The sequence below is a fragment of the Spea bombifrons genome, chromosome 5 (assembly GCF_027358695.1).
Source record: "Spea bombifrons isolate aSpeBom1 chromosome 5, aSpeBom1.2.pri, whole genome shotgun sequence".
Lineage (NCBI taxonomy): Eukaryota > Metazoa > Chordata > Amphibia > Anura > Pelobatidae > Spea > Spea bombifrons.
Window position 1 is genome coordinate 218,119 of NC_071091.1, and position 14,290 is coordinate 232,408.

Sequence of the window (14,290 nt, forward strand, 5' to 3'; positions counted from 1 at the left end):
AGTGTGACCCCACACGATGGAAGACCACCGAAAATAATTTCCAGTAATGCCTGTAAATCGTCACAACCGGTCTCACAAAACCAAAATTAACTGAAAACAACCCAAACTGTCCTCCCTCCACTAAAACAGACAAAAAAACTGCATCATAAACTCTGAGGCCATCTGAGGAGACCAGAGATAACCAACCTTAAAGCATCTAAAACTGAGAAAGAACCTGACCCCAATACGGGAAGTACCCACGAGGTAGTAGACAGGGCGCAGAGAACCCCAAAACGCGTCGTATGGTGGGAACGTCATAGCAAAGCAGGCCGCGTCTCTGCCAGGTGCTTCCCAGTACAAGCGAGACACCACGTGACAGCTCGTTCTGCAGGGGCAGCGAGTGCCGAGCGCTCTCCTATATGTCCTTTCACATAGCGGGAACATTGTCTAGTGACTGTCCTGACCAAGACCACGTCGCCCAATTCTGAGAGACAATTCCTAGAATGATGGATTCATATCTTCACAGCATGTGCCCACCTGTGTCATTCCGTCACAACAACAGAGGAGTGATGGGTAAAGCTATGGAGCGGTCACGTCAGGATGAGATGAAGAGGGCCTTGTATCAGGATCTGGAGCGATAAGGGTCCAAGCAGCTACTGTATCAGGTCAAGGCGGGGTGGAGAGTCCTGGTCATGGGGGCCAAATGAAGGATCTGAAGGAAGCCAGGGAGGGGGGAGTGCTGTCATTTCAGGTCAGGATTAATTGAAGGGCGTCTTGGTTATAAGAAAGTCCTTTCAGGTCACGGAGGAATGAAGTGGACACCTTGGTGCAGGGAGGTAGGGGTCATGGAGGTGCAGGCTAACCTTGGGATAGAGGTGTGATGAAGGTGCCATTTCTGGACAGGACAGGATGAAGAATGAAGGGATTTGGGAGAGAAGTAACTTTCAGGTCAACAGGGGCAGTTTGTTCCGGGGCAAGTTAATGAATTAAGACGTTTAAATACAGTCATATACCACGTCTCCCTCACTGGGGACACCGAAAACGCGGTCTAAGGGGGTTTGATTTGGAGATGTCACTCGACCGGACAGGTGACGTTGTTTCACATGGAACCCCAAGAAGAGGATGGCGTCTCCCTGGAAGTCTCTTCTCTATTGGGACGGACACACTTTTGTCTCCCCTGAGATTACTGTCAGCTCTTAACCAGTTAATGTCTGACATAAATGAAATCTTTTGTGGAAAGGCTGTCTACAGACACAGTCCAGCTGCCCTGAGACATCCCATGAGCCTTTCCTTCTGGTTCCTTTATGTCGAGAGCTTGCCGAGTCCCGGGACACAGGCCTCAACCGACTGCTGCTCAAACGCCCTCCACTGTCATTGTCTAGGGCTGTCTCTTACCACAGGCCCCACTAATTCACGTCACTTGCTATATACGAGAGAGAGAGATAACATCCACAGCTACCCCACTAGTTTTTTTTATATCTTTTTTGGGCTGCCACAGACCCCCCATCAATGTACCCCGGACTCACTGTGAAGATGTTGGAGCGTCTCTTGCTTTGTTTGCGGATTGGGGTCGGAGTGCTGGACGCAGCGATGGTCTCAATGCGAAGCTCACGCTGGCTGATGCTGGGGGTGGACGGCACGGAGGAAGAGTAATCGCTGAACGTCCCCCCACCATTGGTGGCCTATCCAGACACAAAGACAAAATGCCGTCAGAACGGGATACGGGAACTGAATTACCAAATGTGTCCATAACACTCTAGATTTTTCTATAGCGCCAGCAGACTCTGTAGCGCTGTTAGGGGAGAGAGAAAGTTAACCGCAGCATTAGACAGACTAGTTTAGAACTCATAATAACATTAATGGACATTAGGACAGACCGCTACAGGCCGAGGAGGTGGCTCTGCTCCTAGGAGCTTACAATCTATTAGCGGTCTTCTTCTTTTTCGCCACTTTTCTCTGACGAGACGCTCAGCCTTTTTCCTCCTCTCCTTCACCCCCCGCCGGCAGCGACCTAGTTCATTACAGCCACGTTTGACCTCCATGACCCGCACCCTGCTTTTCTTGACCCTGATCTCTGGATTAGGATGTTTTGTAATTATAATAATAATAATTACTGTCACAAACAAAATTCTCCATTTTTCTCTAGAATGGAAATATTCCCATCGTTCTACATCGCAGATCCCAAAGAGTTTAATCAAGAAACTAGAAGCAGTAAAATCCACAGGGACCCAAAGCACTCCCTACGCTAAAAAGTAACGGGGCCAAGCGGGACTGGAGCGGTCAGCTCAGAAAACCTGCCAGCCCCCAGCATCCTCAGGCAACAAAACACACTACATCTAACCCATCTCGTCCATCCCTACGCTGCAACGTCCCCGCTCCGTGACCCCCCGTCTGCATGCGCAGGGTACTCGCCTGGTTCATGTGCATGGAGGGGATGGAGGCTGCAGACACGGACGAATGGCTGGGCGAGTTGGGCAAGGACTTGCACGGACCAATGGAGAGCTGCTGCTTTTTCCGTATAGCCACCACCTTCTGCGCCACTGGGAAGGGAAGCCCAGCCAGAGAGAAATAAAGAGTTACCTTTCAAAACAAGACCTCTGAGACGACGCGCTTCATCTTACTCACTTTCTCTATTTACCCCCCACCTCTTACCGACCCCTAACGCCCTCTCTCACTGTTCTCACCGTCTTGGAAGACGCGCTCCACATTCAGCCCGTAGGTGGCGCATGTCTCGTAGTAAGTGCAGCGTTTCAAGTCGTTGGAGAGCTTCCGAGCCCGAGCGTCATCTATCACCCGCGGGTTGGTGGCACTGATGGCATCTGGGTCATAACAGGAAAACACATAAGAACATACATGTTTTGGTTGGAATTTAACAAAGATTTTAACACTTCTAAAGAGTCAAAACAGACGGCAAAGGCAATCGGTATAAAAAGTGTGCAATACAGAGGTTTAAGGTTAAAGAGGATGGGCGAACATGTATAACATCACGTCCTCCTGTGTTGACATGGTAACCTAAAGATATTGCTACAAACCAATTATACAGAATCGGGGCATCCCTCCAAGTATGTTTGCCTGCGAGACCACACAGTGCCGTACATCATTAGATCTCATCTTCTGGTTCAAAGATTTCTTTCCGGCTTTCTATTTCTTATTGTTGAATCATCCAAAAATCACTGATGTTAACACATTATATGAGGTCATAGTTAACTACACATAAAGAACTTAATATGCACAGGGTTTGTAATATGGTCTACTTTTGGCACTGCCTTAGGACTACCTCAGAGCAGCACTGCCTGCTCCCCTCTCTGCGCCATTCTCCTTACTTCTGGGTGTTAGGAAATGACATCATATCCTGTGCTACACTTTTAAAGGAAGTGCGACAATATAGTGTTAATGAGCCGGTTGGGGAAATCAGTGATCTCTGTTTTTTTTTCACTTGAAATTTTAATAAACAATAAAGACAAAAACAAGAGAGAAGAGCAGTACAGCCGCCCAGATCAATACAGCGTGCCACAGAACGGTGATCAGAGCAGAGGAACAAGAGGGCGAGGATGGAGGTGAAAGCATCGCTGTGAAACGCGGTTGTTGCCGGGGTATTAGACACTCGCGACCCTCTCCATGATCTCCTGCACTCTCACCTTGCGTTCCTACGAGGACCATCGGGACGTCGGCTGTGTTGCGGTAACTGGACAGACGGGCGTAATAATTAAACACGGTCTGGAAACTGATCTCATCCTCCAGACTGAAAACAAAGACGACGGCGTCCACCCAGGCAGCGAACTGAAAGAGAGCATGAGAGAGGAGGGCTGGGGGTCATGAGGAGAGAAGAGGGCTGGGGGGGCGAGACCTCGGGCTCTGCAGGGGTCACGGTCTAATACGGCCCCATACACCCTTCAGAGTGATCTGCCACACACCCCAAAGTGCAGTCCCAGTGATCTACCCCACGCACCCCGTATGGCAGGGCTTGACAAATTTGTTGTGAATCTAGGCGCCAGGTAAAAAAGTTAGGAGCCAGGATTTTTTTAAACTAACAGTTGGTCAGGAGGGATCTGATCATCATCAGCCCACTTACTAAACTCACAGCGTTTGACCTGGAAGCACCCTGGACTTTCAGGTCAGTGCTGTTTTTTTTTTTTTATTATTATTATTATTTTTTTTTTTTAACTCTTTCAATGCTGATGTTCCATTGGAGCACAGCATTGACTGATATTTAGTCCCCACAAGTTTGTGGGGACAAATGTTAACCCCTGCAATGCCATGAATGTGTCGTACACAATTGTGGCATTGAAGGGGTTAACACTGCACTGTCGCTCTCAGGGAGCGATCAGGCAGCAGGGGGGTGTTGTGTCAGGTCTCCACACTCATGTGGAGACCGAAGAACCCTCTCCCCTGTCCCTGAAGCTGCCTCTGGCAGCTGGGACTCAATTGCTGGTCTATAGAGCAGCCATTGCCGGGGGAGTCTCTTTAATGACTGCTGTAGGCTTCCATGCCTACAGGAATCATCAAAGGGCTTGTGGGGGCTCGTTTTTGCTGTTGAGCAGAGCCCCGTACAAAACGGGAATTAACCCCTAAATGCCGCACTGGAGGTTAACGCTGCACTGTCGCTCTCATGGAGCGATCAGGCAGCAGGGGGGTGTTGTGTCAGGTCCCCAATCAACACACAACCCCCTTCCCTGAAGCTGCCTGTGGCAGCTGAAAACACGATTGCCGGTTTTCCAGCAACCGTGTTTTCAGCCTACAGGCTCACTCCGTGGGAGTGATCTCAGGCTCGGGGGCAGACAGCAGCAGCAGCGCCCCCGTGTGGTGACTCAGCCTCTTACATCCACAATTTTTTCTGGATGTAAGAGGCTGACAAAACCTAGGCGCTAGGACAAAATTCTGTGTCGCCATGGCGACCTGGCGCCTGGGATTTGTCGAGACCTGCCGTATGGATCGCCCTTTAATGGTTCACAGAGTGGCTCTTCCGGCTGGACCCGGGTATTGTGGTCTGGCTCTCCGGAATACTTTATTTTTATTAGAGCGGCACAAGAAGCAGCAGACAGCACAGAGTAATAAATAGAGTGCGTCCGGCACTACCTCCCATCACGGCGTCTCCCACACATCGCACTCGTTACCTGCATTTCCGGGGGGCCGCCCTCATCTCTGATCAGCAGAAGGTAACTCTGCCCATCGACCACAATCTCTTTCTTAAATCTGCCCCCTAAAAAAAGAAAAGTCGCTATCAGAGACCGTCACCCGTCCGCACAGTCCCTCGCACATCAGAGACCGCCACCCCTCCGCACAGTCCCTCGCCCTATCAGAGACCGTCACCCCTCCGCACAGTTCCTCGCCCTATCAGAGACCGTCACCCCTCCGCACAGTCCCTCGCCCTATCAGAGACCGTCACCCCTCCGCACAGTCCCTCGCACATCAGAGACCGTCACCCCTCCGCACAGTCCCTCGCCCTATCAGAGACCGTCACCCCTCCGCACAGTCCCTCGCCCTATCAGAGACTGTCACTCCTCCGCACAGTCCCTCGCGCTATCAGAGACCATTATCCCTCCACACAGTCCCTCGCCCTATCAGAGACCGTCACCCCTCCGCACAGTCCCTCGCACATCAGAGACCGTCACCCCTCCACACAGTCCCTCGCCCTATCAGAGACCGTCACCCCTCCACACAGTCCCTCGCCCTTTCGGGGCCCGTCACCCCTCCGCACAGTCCCTCGCACATCAGAGACCGTCACCCCTCCACACAGTCCCTCGCCCTATCAGAGACCGTCACACCCCTCCACACAGTCCTTCGCACATCAGAGACCGCCACCCCTCCGCACAGTCCCTCGCACATCAGAGACAGTCACCCTTCTGTACATTTGTTCACGTTAAGCGAGACAGCCTCCGGCTTCCTCTACTCTGTAATGACGCGGGACGTGCAAAGATAAAGCAACACTCCACTGAATCAGGCAAACAAAATAATGGCGGGACTGCGAGACGAGACCCCAACACTATGTCTCATGTCACTGTCTCTACCATTCCTGTCAGATTTCTGCGCATGCACACGACGCCACATTCTACATACGGCCTTAAACTTATTCTGATGATTCAACTGAAAGGAAATACACAATAAACATGGATTATAAATGTCATAAAGTAACCTCTCTGGGGCTGATGAGATAAACGACCCAATTTGGCAAAAGTAAAGTAACTCGCATAGGTGTGATTTATAGACCCCCAGGACAAGTAGAAGAACTCGATAATCTACTAGTGGAGGAAATAGCTAAAATGACAGTGAAGGGGGATGTTATAATCATGGGTGACTTTAATCTCCCTGATGTGAACTGGAAAACGAAAGTAGCTGGTTGTACCAGGAGTGCGGATATTCTAAACTCCTTATTGGGATTATCTTTAAAACAGGTGGTTGAGGAACCAACTCGTAAGGAGGCCACATTGGAGTTAGTGTTCACAAATGGAGATTTGTTAACAGATATTTCTGTAGGTGAAAGTTTGGGATCTAGTGATCATCAGTCTGTGTGGTTTAATATACAAACAGTGACTGAGTCACACCACACAAAAACAAAAGTTTTAGATTTTAGAAAAGCTGACTTTTCTAAAATGAGAAAATGTATAGAGGAGTCATTATCAGACTGGGGCAATTTAAATGGTGTTCAGGAGAAATGGGATTTTGTAAAAGCTGTTTTATTGAAGATAACAGAAAATTGTATTAGGTTGGTCAGTAAGAGTAAAAAATTAAGGAAACCGCTGTGGTACTCTGCAGAAGTGGCCAAAATCGTGAAAGACAAGAAGTTAGCCTTTAGTAGATACAAAAATACCCAAAGTGAGGAAGATAGACAGATCTATAAAATTAGGCAGAAAGAGGCAAAGAAAGTTATAAAAACTGCCAAATCACAGGCAGAAGAGCGAATTGCCCTATCAGTAAAAAATGGAGATAAAACATTTTTTAGATATATAAATGAGAAAAGGAAAGTTAAACAAGGATTAGTTAGACTAAAAACAAAAGGCATATATGTAGAAGAGGATAAAGGTTTAGCTGACTGTCTCAATGAATATTTCTGTTCAGTTTTTACAGATGAGAATGATGGAATGGGACCTCAGTTGGGAAAAAAGACTGAATCATTTGAAATATGTGAGTTTATCGAGGCGGAGGTTTTACTTCAGTTGTCTAAGGTAAAGACAAATAAGTCGATGGGGCCTGATGGGATACACCCCAAGTTATTAAAAGAGCTTGGGGGTGTACTAGCAAAACCGTTAACTGATATATTTAACGAATCATTGGTAACGGGAGTTGTCCCTGGGGATTGGAAAGTAGCGAATGTTGTGCCTATACACAAAAAAGGCAGTAGGGAGGAGTCGGGCAACTACAGGCCAGTTAGTCTTACATCTGTAGTGGGAAAATTAATGGAAACAATGTTAAAGGAAAGGATTGTTGAACATCTGAAGTCACATGGCTTTCAAGATCAAAAACAACATGGGTTTTCCTCAGGAAGATCTTGCCAAACAAATCTTATTGATTTTTTTGATTGGGTGACTAAAGTAATTGATCAAGGTGGTGCAGTAGACATTGCGTATCTGGATTTCAGTAAGGCTTTTGACTCTGTCCCACATAGAAGACTTATAAATAAACTGCAATCTCTGGGTTTAGATCCCAATGTTGTTGAATGGATTAAGGAGTGGCTGAGTGACAGAAAACAGAGGGTTGTAGTCAATGGCGTATATTCAGAACAAGGTCTTGTTACCAGTGGGATACCTCAGGGATCTGTACTTGGACCCATTCTCTTTAATATTTTCATTAGTGATATTGCAGATGGTGTTGATGGAAAGGTATGTTTATTTGCCGACGACACAAAAATTTGCAACAGGGTTGATGTTCCTGGAGGAAGAAGCCAAATGGCAAACGATCTAGGTAAGCTGGAAAAATGGTCAGAGCTGTGGCAATTGGCATTTAACGTGGATAAATGCAAAGTAATGCACCTGGGGCATAAAAACCCAAGGGCAGAGTATAGACTATTTGGTACTGTCCTAACCTCAACGTGTGAGGAAAGGGATTTAGGGGTAATTATTTCTGAGGATTTAAAGGTAGGTAGACAATGCAGTAGAGCAGCAGGTAATGCTAGCAGAATGCTTGGTTGTATAGCGAGAGGTATTAGCAGTAGGAAGAGGGAAGTGCTCATGCCGCTGTACAGATCACTGGTGAGACCTCACTTGGAGTATTGTGTACAGTACTGGAGACCATATCTCCAGAAGGATATAGATATGTTGGAGAAAGTGCAGAGAAGGGCTACTAAAATGGTTTATGGATTACAAAATAAACCTTACCAGGACAGGTTAAAGGATCTTAACCTATATAGCCTGGAAAAAAGACGGGACAGGGGGGATATGATAGAAACATTTAAATACTTAAAGGGAATCAACAAAGTAAAGGAAGAAAGTTTATTTAAAAGAAGAAATAAAACCGCAACAAGAGGACACAAGCATAAACTAGAGGGGCAAAGGTTTAATGGTAACATCAGAAAATATTACTTTACGGAAAGGGTAGTGGACGCATGGAATAGCCTCCCAGTGGAAGTGGTAGATGTTAATACAGTGAGGTCATTTAAGCAAGCATGGGATAGGCATAATGCCAAGCTAGATATAGGATAAGGGCAAGTACTAAAGGAGAGTACTCAGAGGTTGGGCAGACTGGATGGGCCTTCTGGCTCTTATCTGCCGTCACTTTCTATGTTTCTATGTTTCTAAAAAGCTGCAATAACCAAACCAGACAGCAGAGAACACGAGAAAGAATAAAGAGGCCGACATCTCTAAGCCCTGCGCCGACGGGGTCCTCTCTGGCCATTCCCACCTTCTCTTCTTATATTTGGAATAACCATATGCCTAATGCATGATGATATCACCCCCACTGTGTTAACCTCTACCACTTCTGCTGGGAGGCTGTTCCACTTACACATTCACAAGTAAAACTTCCTTACATAACAAAGTACACACATCAAGCACGCGCTATGGACACATGATCATCTCTTTTTAATGTTCTTCACCATTACCTTCAGGTGACTCCTCCTGCACGTATGTTCCTGTTAGATACCGATGCACCAGCGCTGACTTCCCACTGGAGAGATTACCCACAATCCCCTGCAAAACGCAAACAAAACAAGAAGTGTTCAGCCAATAGCGCAGGCCAACATTAGGGCGGCCAATAGCGCAGGCCAACATTAGGGCGGCCAATAGCGCAGGCCAACATTAGGGCGGCCAATAGCGCAAGCCAACATTAGGGCGGCTAATAGCGCAAGCCAACATTAGGGCGGCCAATAGCGCAAGCCAACATTAGGGCGGCCAATAGCGCAAGCCAACATTAGGGCGGCCAACACCGTAAGGGAACGTTACACCGGCCAACAACGTAAGGGAGCGTTACGCCGGCCAACACCGTAAGGAAACGTTACGCCGGCCAACACCGTAAGGGAACGTTACGCCGGCCAACACCGTAAGGGAGCGTTACGCCGGCCAACACCGTAAGGGAGCGTTACGCCGGCCAACACCGTAAGGGAGCGTTACGCCGGCCAACACCGTAAGGGAGCGTTACGCCGGCCAACACCGTAAGGGAGCGTTACGCCGGCCAACACCGTAAGGGAACGTTACGCCGGCCAACACCGTAAGGGAGCGTTACGCCGACCAACACCGTAAGGGAACGTTACGCCGGCCAACACCGTAAGGGAGCGTTACGCCGGCCAACACCGTAAGGGAACGTTATGCCAGCCAACACCGTAAGGGAACGTTACGCCGGCCAACACCGTAAGGGAACGTTACGCCGGCCAACACCGTAAGGGAACGTTACGCCGGCCAACACCGTAAGGGAACGTTACGCCGGCCAACACCGTAAGGGAACGTTACGCCGGCCAACACCGTAAGGGAACGTTACGCCGGCCAACACCGTAAGGGAACGTTACGCCGGCCAACAACACCATAAGGGAACGTTACGCCGGCCAACACCGTAAGGGAACGTTACGCCGGCCAACACCGTAAGGGAACGTTACGCCGGCCAACACCGTAAGGGAACGTTACGCCGGCCAACACCGTAAGGGAACGTTACGCCGGCCAGCACCGTAAGGGAACGTTACGCCGGCCAACACCGTAAGGGAACGTTATGCCAGCCCACGCCCCGGGACAAGCCCTCCAAGAGACAGCAGAACCCCCACACACACCGGCGCCATTTAAATAAATCAAATCTTTACCACTTTGAGCTCCGGGACGGATCTGCTGAGAGTCCACTCCTGGCTGTTCACAAACGAATCTGCAGAGAAGGAGAACAAAAAATGTATTTAGGAACTGAACTTGAAAACATAGGGGCCCCAACACAGACCTGTGGCCCCCTGAAACCCAGCAGCCCCTAAGCCAGAGTGAAGACCGTTACGACATCCGTCAACCATTCCGATGCCACATTAATAAACACAGATGGCAGCCGACAGCAAGCGCTCCTCCCGACACACAATTTGTGAGAAGCCGGACAAGCCACGACAAGGTCTGCAAGATCGTCCCCAGGCCAAGTCTGCGGCCCCAGAGACTCATGGGAAAAGTCACACCGATCATAAAAGCTTCCTACATATAAGCACCGAAGGCAGAACCTGCCGGCAGGGTGAGCTTCCGGCGCCGTCTCCAACCCGGCATTGTCTGATATTGGGGGCCACCTGTCAGCTGGAGAGAGGCGCCGCCTGCACTGACACCCCCCAGGGTCCCATCCCCCCTCCTCAGTACAACTGATCCAAACACCTCACAAGACAATCGGAAAGCGTTGGGGGCCTCACCCCCCGCGCGGGGCATCTTGTGATAAACGGGATCAGCAAAAAAATCCTTAGACAGACTGGTACAGAGGGAAGGTCCTGCTCCTGAGAGCTTACAATCGACTGGGGGGAGGGTTGACGAGAGAGCAAATCTCTTCACCTCTCCGCTGAGGTATTTGTGACAGCAGGAAGCAGCTGAGAGTGCACTCCGCTTTAGAGTGCAAAATCTCAGCAAATGGTGTCTCGCAGGAGAGGACTCTCTCGCAGGAGAGGACAGTACATTAAGACCCCAGACACAACTCCAATGACACATCAGTCACTCAGCAGAGCACTCGACATCGCACAGCATCATCACGCACACTGTCCTTACCCCCAAAGCCTCGGGTCGCTCGGCTCCCCGTCCGCGTCACCCCTACCAGCACGGGCTCCGCAGCTCTGCCTCTCTGGGTTCCCGCGCTCCCTGTGACGTACTCCTTCTTCCGGAAAGGGCCGGTAAGTAGTCTCCACAGGCTGTGTCCGCTGTCCTTGTTCTTGGTAGCCGAGCTCTCTGTACCGATGAGGTCCCTTCGTGAAGAAGCAGCGTGCAGGGAGCAGGTGTCCCCTTCGCTGCGGCTCCGCACTCGGCTCTCGCGCACCTCTTCGGCCCTCCTGGACTCCATGCCCCGGCGCACTCGGAAGCTGAAGCTCTTGCGCAGAGAGGAGAAGTTCCTCCTTGGCTGCTCTTCGGAAGTTTTGCTGCCAAACACGTTCCATCGCTGGCTGCTCCATAGTGACGTTCCCCGCAGGAAGCCGGAACTGCTGCGGCTGAAGCCACCAGGACCGGGGACCCTTTCAAATGAGCCACCCACCTGAGCCCTGCCGAGGCGGTGTATATCCAGGACACTCATGCTCAGGGGGCGATGCCGGGGCATGTTTGTTTCAGGATAGGCCGGGGAGGCCGGCGACTTGCAGCTTCCAGCCGGGTCATATCGTCTCCCTGACTTCAGCTTCAGAAAGTCCAGCAGCCCTCCCAAGGAGCTCGAACCCTGTTCTGCTTTGTGTCCCACGAGTCCATTCCCAACCGAGCACAGACTCCTAGGTCTCCGCTTCTGCTGCTTTGATGACTGGACGGCAGCCTGAACAGCTCGACGGGAAGAAGAGTCGGCAGCCGGGACGGGTCGGTGAAGGGAGCTTTCGTGTCCGTGCTTCTGGTCCATGTTTCCCACCTGGCAGCCATGCCTCAGCTCCACACTCCTGCATGTTCTCATGGCGTGATGGATGCCCTCAGTGGGAACATTGCCCCGTGACAGCGTTTAAATCATCTTGTTTGGGAAGGGTCTCATACGGGGAGGAAGAAGACAGACCGCTGCAGGAGACAGAACGCTGGGCATAGAGGAAGCAGTCACAGAAGGTTTAAGCTCAAAGGGGATGAGGGAGAAGGGCTTGGATGGCAGGAATGAAAGAGAATGGCAAGCCTCGACGGAGACAAGTATATAAAGGACCGCAACAGGGGGCAAGAAGAGAAGCTGGGAAAAGCATGCAGAACGCAAAGAGGGGCATTAAACGAGGAGGAGAGGAGGGCAGCACTTGGAGGAGGCCGGAGGCGGAGGGCAGCACTTGGAGGAGGCCGGCACTTGTAAGAGGCTGGCGGCGGAGGGCAGCACTTGGAGGAGGACGGTAGGGACGGACACGAGCTGGAGGCTGGTTGAGGAGGTCGGTAGGTGAAGACGTTAGCAGGAGAAATAGAACGCAGAGTCCAGAGATGAGAACACGCCCCACACACACCCGCAGCCGTCTCCTCTGGTTACATGTAACATGTTCAAACATGTGTCATGCGAACAGGTTCAGCAGGGATGGGCCGCAGAGACGCACAACACCGAAACCATCACACATTCAATAAGAGGAGATCACAGGAGCCACTCTCACCACAAGCATTACTCCGGAGCGACCCCACCGGCACAACGCCAGCCACCGACTTCCCCGGATCCGCCATGTTTCCAAACCCTCCGCTAAACACACGCATATAATGGTGTCTACAATAAGCAACATACATAATTAGAACCCCCTCTTATGTAAATCACACAGGATTATTCCTCCCCAATAAGCTCTCTCTCTCCCCTACTGTAAAGTTGCCGGTTGCTGTTGATTGGCTCAGGCAGACTTTGTAAGGGTGGGGGAGGGGTAGGAAGACCAGAAATTAATTATACGTTGGCCGTGCCACAGGCTGCCACCGACCCCAGCGTCCTGATGTTATGACGTGAGGCCCGTACATTGGTGAAGGCGGGTGGAGAGTAACAGGGGTATTTTTCAGGAACAGGGTAGGCAGCAGCTCATCCCTTGAGGGGGGGGGCAGCAGTTCATCCCTGGGGGGGGCAGCAGCTCATCCCTGGGGGGGGCAGCAGCTCATCCCTGGGGGGGGCAGCAGCTCATCCCTGGGGGGGCAGCAGCTCATCCCTGGGGGGGGCAGCAGCTCATCCCTGGGGGGGCAGCAGCTCATCCCTTGGGGGGGCAGCAGCTCATCCCTTGGGGGGGCAGCAGCTCATCCCTTGGGGGGGACAGCAGCTCATCCCTTGGGGGGGCAGCAGCTCATCCCTTGGGGGGGCAGCAGCTCATCCCTTGGGGGGGGCAGCAGCTCATCCCTTGGGGGGGGCAGCAGCTCATCCCTTGGGGGGGGCAGCAGCTCATCCCTTGGGGGGGGCAGCAGCTCATCCCTTGGGGGGGCAGCAGCTCATCCCTTGGGGGGGCAGCAGCATTATGGCTGACGGGAAAGGGGGAGATAGCGATTATTCACTGAACTGGGAGTTTTAGAGCATTCTGTAGCTCAGATGCCCCTCTGTGGGGCCAGAAAGGGGTGAGCAGGTCCCAGGTAGTGCACAGTTATTGCACCTTTATGTGGCAAACATGGGGCAAGTGTCACACCCTACCCTCTCACTGATGTAAAAGTCTGGGAGAGAGCGAGCGCTGTCATGTGATAAAGACGCGCTTTAATCCACACGCCGGCTGCTGTTGTCTCCATCCTGAGCACTAGAGGGCACCGCGGTCTCGCTGCCGGTACGAGGACCACGAGATGATTCTGGAAGGAAAGTCGTCCAGCTCTCGTTCTGAGTCACCGTTCCAGACGCAGTCTCAGTGGCAGTGTGCGGGGGTCTCACTGACAGCTCAGCAATGCACAGTCTCAGCGGCTGTGTGCGGGGGTCTCGCTGACAGCTCAGCAATGCACAGTCTCAGCTGCTGTGTGCGGGGGTCTCGCTGACAGCTCAGCAATGCACAGTCTCAGTGGCTGTGTGCGGGGGTCTCGCTGACAGCTCAGCGATCAGCAGCCTCCCTTCTATGTAATTACTGCAGAGTGCGAGCAAAGAGCGTGTGCGTACAGGCTGCCGGGGCAGAGCATTACTCACTGTCTTTACTATACATTATACAGGGGGCCAGCCCTCTGATTTAACTATACATTACACAGGGGGCCAGTCACTGATTTAACTATATATTATACAGAGGGCCGGCTCGTTGATTTAACTATACATTACACAGGGGGCCGGCCCTCTAATTTAACTATACATTATACAGGGG

General features: G+C 51.2%; 1 protein-coding gene across 2 annotated transcripts in view; it reads right to left on the minus strand.

Moving 5' to 3' along the window:
* The window catches only part of AGAP3 (ArfGAP with GTPase domain, ankyrin repeat and PH domain 3), a 33,745-nt gene that overhangs the window by 14,658 nt on the left and 4,797 nt on the right, over positions 1–14,290 (minus strand). The window contains exons 1-8 of one of the 2 annotated variants that reach the window (XM_053467087.1): positions 11,115–12,346; positions 10,199–10,257; positions 9,014–9,101; positions 5,094–5,179; positions 3,618–3,759; positions 2,664–2,798; positions 2,392–2,519; positions 1,506–1,661 (exon numbers count right to left, since the gene is read on the minus strand). In XM_053467087.1, the coding sequence (XP_053323062.1) occupies positions 1,506–1,661; positions 2,392–2,519; positions 2,664–2,798; positions 3,618–3,759; positions 5,094–5,179; positions 9,014–9,101; positions 10,199–10,257; positions 11,115–11,991 (1,671 nt within the window). In that variant the 5' untranslated portion in view covers positions 11,992–12,346. Of the gene's footprint in view, positions 1–1,505; positions 1,662–2,391; positions 2,520–2,663; positions 2,799–3,617; positions 3,760–5,093; positions 5,180–9,013; positions 9,102–10,198; positions 10,258–11,114; positions 12,347–14,290 lie in introns of those variants that run through there. The other variant, XM_053467088.1, reaches the window with a different exon arrangement.